At 42.1% G+C, this 6,722-nt stretch overlaps 1 protein-coding gene across 1 annotated transcript; it reads right to left on the bottom strand.

Moving 5' to 3' along the window:
• Positions 1 to 734: 734 nt before the first annotated feature.
• On the bottom strand, positions 735 to 2,948 carry LOC106565596 (thiol S-methyltransferase TMT1A). Its single transcript, XM_014132899.3, has 2 exons — positions 2,361 to 2,948; positions 735 to 1,076 (listed from the first exon to the last, which is right to left on the bottom strand). Exons 1-2 carry the CDS (start codon positions 2,853 to 2,855, stop codon positions 843 to 845), a joined length of 729 nt encoding a protein of 242 aa, XP_013988374.1. The 5' UTR covers positions 2,856 to 2,948; the 3' UTR covers positions 735 to 842.
• Between the last annotated feature and the right edge of the window lie 3,774 nt (positions 2,949 to 6,722).

Here is a 6,722-nt window from a genome sequence, read left to right as displayed (position 1 = left end):
TTCTCCTAGCATTCTGAGCCTCCACTCTCCCTAAAGAAAACAGCTTGTTGCTCCATTTGGTTACAGAGTTGATCTCTTCAGATTAATACACACTCCCTGTATATGCCATTTTAAGTACTTTCTTTGAATAACACTTTTTAAGAAAAGTACCTAAAACCAAAATAACACTTGGTGGTATGCTTCTAACTTTCCTCTCAAGCTAAGCAGGGTTGGACTGGTTGTTCCCTGGATGGGAGACCAGTTGCTGCTGGAAGTGGTGTTGGAGGGCCAGTAGGAGGCACTCTATCCTCTGGTCTGAAAAAATATCTCACGGCAGCGACTGAGGACATTGCCCTGTGTAGGGTGCGGCCTTTTGGATGGGTGTCAGGTGTCCTGACTTCCATGGCACTTATTGTAAGAGTAGTGATGTTAACCCCAGTGTCCTGGCTAAATTCCCAATCTGACCGTCATGGCCATCTAATCATACCTAGCTTCCAATTGGCTCATTCATCTCCTATAGCTATTCCCCAAGTTAAATAAGAACGTGTTCTGAGTCAACTTACCTGGTAAAATAAGGGTTATAAAATTACACTGAATACATAAAAGTGTCAACAATTATTTTTTAACAGTTGCTGGGATAGGCCTAAGACCAGAGATTTTTATCTAACTTTACTGTAAAGAAAAGAGAAACACGCACTCTTGCTTATGACGTATGATATTAAAGCTTGCATAGAAACAAGTGATACAAGCAAGAGCACTGTGCAGGTTTATTTTTTATTTTAACTGTCATCACATTATTCCCACACACTTGCAACGAGATAATTCAGATGTGCAAGTGTTTTTTAGATTTTTTTAGTCAAACTTTACTTGACAGCATAGCCAATAATATGTGGTTTGATCATGAAGTTGAGTGGTGCCTCGATGTGCCTCAGTTTGAGCTCAGAGAACCCAGCAGTCTCCAGATGTTTCCATGTCGCCCTGACTACTTCACATCCATCCCCAAAGTAGTACCATATCGGCTGGAGGACGTGCTGGAAGAAGTATGTCCAAGAGGATGGGTCTGCCACTACATGCTCCAAAAAGTACAGAGCACCCCCCTGTTGGACATTGACAACAAAAGTTACCAGTAGTTACAAAGCATTTTGTTCCAACCTTCAGTCCATACCACTGATAGTAGAAAAATGCATTATGTCAGTATGTAGATAGTAAATGACTATTTAGTTGAAACTTATAAACATGACAGTCTTCTAAAACTAGCCGCAGCAGGGCATTTATGTTTAGTGATTCAAGTGCCTGCACAGTGGTGTAGTCATTGCCCACTAGCTTGTGTTCTTGATGTTTCAATCAACTACATTGAATTCGTTTGGTGCCTGCTATAGCTCGTTGCAACATCCCAGCTATAGCCTAATATTCATCAGAATTTAAAACTACCTAGACATACTGGTTGTGTTTCAAAACCTTTTCTAAACAACATTTACAATGTTAGATTGCCAGTTGAGTTACAAGTCGCCATTTGATTAATTGTTTTGCAAGTTACCAATTGATTTTCTGAGTAACGCTAATTGCCATCATAATCTGTAGGAAAGTAGTTTTAATCATTTAGACTACACAATCTACGCAGTAAGCCCTAACAATAGTGACCTCAGTTGTACACAGAGTACAAAACATTTGGAACACCTTCCTTGCAATAAAACTGGGCCAATGGCCAAATAACAAGTATCCTATTTCAGACTCAATACATAGACAAATTCCTCCCATATCTCTGCATTAAGCCCCTATTACTGAAAGAAAACACTATGTCCCTTGATCGTTAGTACTGTATTGACCTCTCGTCCTCTGCGTTGTGTATTATCTTAAAATATTCTTACACTAGCATTGAGTTGCACACCCTTTTCCCCTCAGAACAGCCTCAATTCGTCAGGCCATGGACTCTACAAGATGTCCAAAGAATTCCACACGGATGCTGGCCCGTGTTGACTCCAATGCTTCACAGTTTTGCCAAGTTAGCTGGATATCCTTTGGGTGGTGTCTCAAGGCTTAAAAATCCCTTTAACCTGTCTCCTCCCCCCCCCCTTTATCTACGCTGATTTAAGTGGATTTAACAAGTGACATCAATAAGGGATCATAGCTTTCATCTGGCTTCACCTGGTCAGTCTGTCATGGAAAGAGCAGGTGTTCCTAATGTTTTTATATACTCCGTGTATAATCTTTTGACAAAATGCCAGCAGCGCGTTACTGACATTTCTCTGAAAAACATATTTTAACTATGCTGAAGGGTGAGACCATGGCCAATATTTTCTATTTGAGAATGGATGCATTGTTTCCTTTCCCAGTGGACACGCGCTCAAATGTTTACACTCTAAATATGAAAATCAACTTACAGGCCTCAATATGCGATGGGCCTCCTGCAATGTTCGCGGTACGTCGTTGACAGAACACAGAACCAGCGTGCACACGACAACGTCCACCGAGTCATCTTTCACTGCCCTCATGTCCTCTCCGGAAGCGACCACAAATCTTTCAAATGTTAGGTGATCATTGACAGCCAGACTTTTTTGTAGATACTTCTCGAAGTGAGGATTGGGGTCGGTGCAAACCACCTTGCAACCAGACGGGTAGAACTCAAAGTTAGCCCCGCTTCCGCAACCAATCTCCAAAATGCGAAGCGGGCCATTGCCTTTGGTGAACTCTGAGAGATTGCTGAAAAGATCCTTCTTTTTGTCGTTCATTTTCTTGTTGTAGGTGAAAGATATCTTGTAAATTAGAAATGGAAAGAAACGCTTGTAGATGCCATATATGCCAACCACTTCCATTAATTGTAGTGGCAACGTTACTACCTTCAAAATAAACGTAAAGAAATTCATAAACAAAGTCATTTTGCGTTTGTTAAACTGCAGAAGTTGATACAGTCGAAATAATGTTTCGGGATTCAAGTTCTTCGTCTTCTTCTGTGTATTTTTTATGACACTTGGCAACCAACTTTAAAGTGCATTACCGCCACCAACTGGACTGGAGTGTGGACCAGAGACATGGAGGCACAGCTATGTAATGTAGAAGGGAGGGGTAAGAGTCTTTAAGCTGTCAATCTTGTTTTATTTTTCCATGAATGTGGATGTTTGATGTTGTTTGGCCTATGCCATGCCTCTCACCATATCACAGTGCATTTTCTTGAACTTAAAGTAAATATCTGTGAAAATCAGACAATAAAGAAATATCTAATTTAGTGGAGAGCCTCGTTCTGGTCCAAGTATGATAATTAGGGTCCTCACGGAATCCAGGCATTAAAAAATATTAAAACATGTATTACCTTAGTAAGGAATCAACTAATGTATTGAAAATGTATTAATTTGCCCAAGTTTATCATAAGACAGGAACAAAATGTATCAGTGATACAACGAGACTGCCCCAGTCTTCTCGAAGTTAGATGGAAAGGCTTTTCTAAAAACATACTCAATTACATGTTCACTACAAAGAAGCTTATACTTTCCTAGCAGAATGATATCATTGTTGCATGTTGCGTTTATATTTTTGTTCAGTATATTTCAGTGCCAGAAATATGGGAGGGAAGGGAGTGATTGTTATTAGATTTGAGGAGTAATGGGGTTGATGAGCCAAGTTTAACTGAACGGCTGGGGAAATCTTCAGGGGATATAGGTTTTAATTATGTATTATGTTTACTTAGGGAGACGAGAATATTGGGTAGGATTTAGACCTTACACATCTCCTTAATGTTCAAGGTCCCTGAGCGTGACACGTAATGTTATTGCACAACCCTTATTTAACACAGTTAGTTATATTTCACTTATCACTTTTCACTATTGCCCATTCCCGAATGAGTAAATCTACTGTGTCCCCATGTCCCCAATGTCCTCCTTATTTGTTCATAAGGGTCAGTGCATGTGGCACAAATTCATATTTGTACCTGACCAGTTTGCACAGGGGGAGTCTATAGCGCTTCCTGGATGGCAGAAGCACAAACTCTGAGTTGAGCACATGGGAGGGGTGCTCTGATATTTTGTTTGCCATCCACAGCATGTTTGTGTGGGAGCTGTCCAGAAAGGTTTTGGTGGTCAGCTTGCCAATTATTTTTTAGGCAGTTTTCAGCACACTTGACACCCTGGCTTTTGCCTGTATTGTGGCACTGTTGTATCAAGCAGTGATGCAGTACTGCAACACACTCTGGATAGTGGAGCAAAAAAACATGTTCAGTATTTCCGAGGTTGCCCCGAAAGACTTCAGCCTGCAGAGAAAGTGCATGCACTGTTGCACCTTAGAACACACATAGCACATAGTCCACTTTGACACTCCATCTCAGGGCATGGTCAACATGTACTCCCAGATCTAAATATGAGAGTAGACCTGCTGGATGTGTTCACTGTGAATGACTACCTGGTTTCGGTCAGCCACTGACCTGGGCTCAAAGATAACCTCCTGTGTTTTTGTGACATTCAGGACTAAAGAGTTTGTGTCACACCACTGCACAAGGCTGTTTACACTGTCTAGGTACAGTGGGAGGTTGCTGTTGTCCTCCATTAGGGCCAGCAGGACAGTGTCATCAGAGAACTTAATCATAAAATGCTTGGTGTTTTGACTTGTGCAATCAGTGTACAGAATGAAAAGGACGGGTGAGCTCACACAACCTTGCGGGGCTCCCCAGTTGGTGACCACAGGAGGGGAGAGAGTGTTGTTTACCTTGAGTTGTGTTACTGAGAAATGAGTGTTACCAGTAAATGAGGTGTGGGTTAATGTCCAGTTCTTTCATTTTGGCTAGTAGAAGGTGCTAAAAGCAGAGGAAAAATCTATAAAGAGTGCTCTGGCATATGTTTTTGGTTGGTCTAGGGGTTTCAGGATCAGGTGTGTGAGGGTGGTCACTGCATCCTTTGTACTGCGCCTGTTTCTATATACAAGCTGGTAAGGGTCCAGTTTCCTATCTGCAGAGAGTTTTAGGTTCAGAGACACTATTCTCTTCAAAGATTTGACGAGCATTGTGGTCTGAGCCACTTGTCGGTAGTCATTGTGCTCCTTGGGGCATGGCTTTTTCGGGATGGGAATGAAGTGAATCGCTTTCCAGGCCTGTGGTATTGTGTGTGAGTCGATGGATAACTGGAAGATGAGTTACCAGACTGGGCCAAGCTCCTCAGCAAAGGTCTTGAGGAGGACTGGGCTCACATTATCTGGCCCAGAGGCCTTCCTTGGGTTCAGCTGTTTAAAAACCTTTGTGACCTGCTCTGTGGTAACAATGATTTCCTCAGCGTGAGAGGTAGGGACAGTCTGTAGGACAGCAAAGCAGTCATTTGTGTGATTATGGGTGTCAAATCTTTTGTAGAACAGGTTCAGTTTCTTCACAAATGTGGGCTCGTCATCCATGTGGAGGGGTTTGCAGGGTGCTGACATGCCGGCCATGCTCTTTATGGTTTGCCAGGCTAGCCCATTGTTCCTGCAGTGATGATTCATCATCTACATCAAATGTTTTCATAATTTATCTGCAGATAATCGCTAAAAAGCCTAGGCCTACCAATAGGTAACCAAATTAACGGCGCTCTCACTGATGCGATTCGGTAGGTTACACTGACTGACGAGACGAGAGTCACTCACTGTCTGGCCCCGACATGCCAGGAAAGGAAACCTAGGAAATCCTTTAGGTTACTTGTCCCGATGCGATACCATGTACATACAGTATAACAAAGTTGCGTTATTTATGAATGGCAAAGGGATATAGCAGATCGACTTTATTCAGTCAGTTCGACACCTTTTATATACTAGTCTACACTTGCTGTTCAGTTGTCACTCGACGCACAGTAAATAGCCGACAATGTGCCACAACTTTGCATAGCTGGCTATGTGAAAAACACAAAAGAAAATAAATGAATGTGTCAGAAAAAAAATATTAAGATATGCCGTGGATTTTGACTCATCGTTACAACTTACATTACATTGGATGTGAAAATCCATGCGCATCATGCTCTCTCCCTCCTCTGTGTAATTTATTTGGACTGCAACTGGAGATCTGTATATAATGACGATATGCTCATGTCTCCACCCTAAAACGGGAGTCATTGTCCCAAAGGCGGGAAGGCAGGCATCAAGCTTAGTTCCAAAATAAGCCCATAAAAATGCATTGGGCTGTGAAACCTCTTGCTTCGCATCTTCCTTTCTGCTGCGTTGTCCTATCATCGTTCGCTTTGTGACTGACAGGCGCCTATCCTATCAATAGATTGTTAGAAGATGCACATCGTTCATTCTAGTGGAAGAAGGCTTGTCGGACTGGCAAACTAAAACTTTTAAATTAAAAGTAGCCTAGTTAATATGAAGTGGAAAATGTAGCTGGCTGAAAATGAGTCTGTAACCGGTTGATTAGCCAACAGCTGGCGCTTATGGAAAACATTGGTGGTGGCTGGCTGGAGAACATATTAACTGTAGCTTCCCACATTAGCTATAGCAAATAATAATTCAACAAAACTGTGGCCTACAACCAGGTGCGGTGCTAGGGTCTCAGCACAGAGGGGGTGGATTGGTCTCGAGGGGCCCTTCTGACCAAATCATTTTTTAAAGGATAGCTGATATGGCCTATCATAAATGCAAATGAGGCATTATCACATATTTAGCCATGCAATCCGATTTCCAATAAAACATACAGAGAGATATGGTGTTTCACTTTGCCAGACACAAAAAAAAGAAAGCAGGTTGCCAGTTGGCCGCTAATAGCAAAACAAGGTTTTAGCACCAAGGACATGTCACTCTAC

This window comes from Salmo salar, chromosome 12, assembly GCF_965601325.2.
Source record: "Salmo salar chromosome 12, fSalSal1, whole genome shotgun sequence".
NCBI classification, from domain to species: domain Eukaryota; kingdom Metazoa; phylum Chordata; class Actinopteri; order Salmoniformes; family Salmonidae; genus Salmo; species Salmo salar.
Note: the sequence above shows the minus strand (reverse complement) of the source record. Positions and strands in the feature narration are given on the sequence as shown.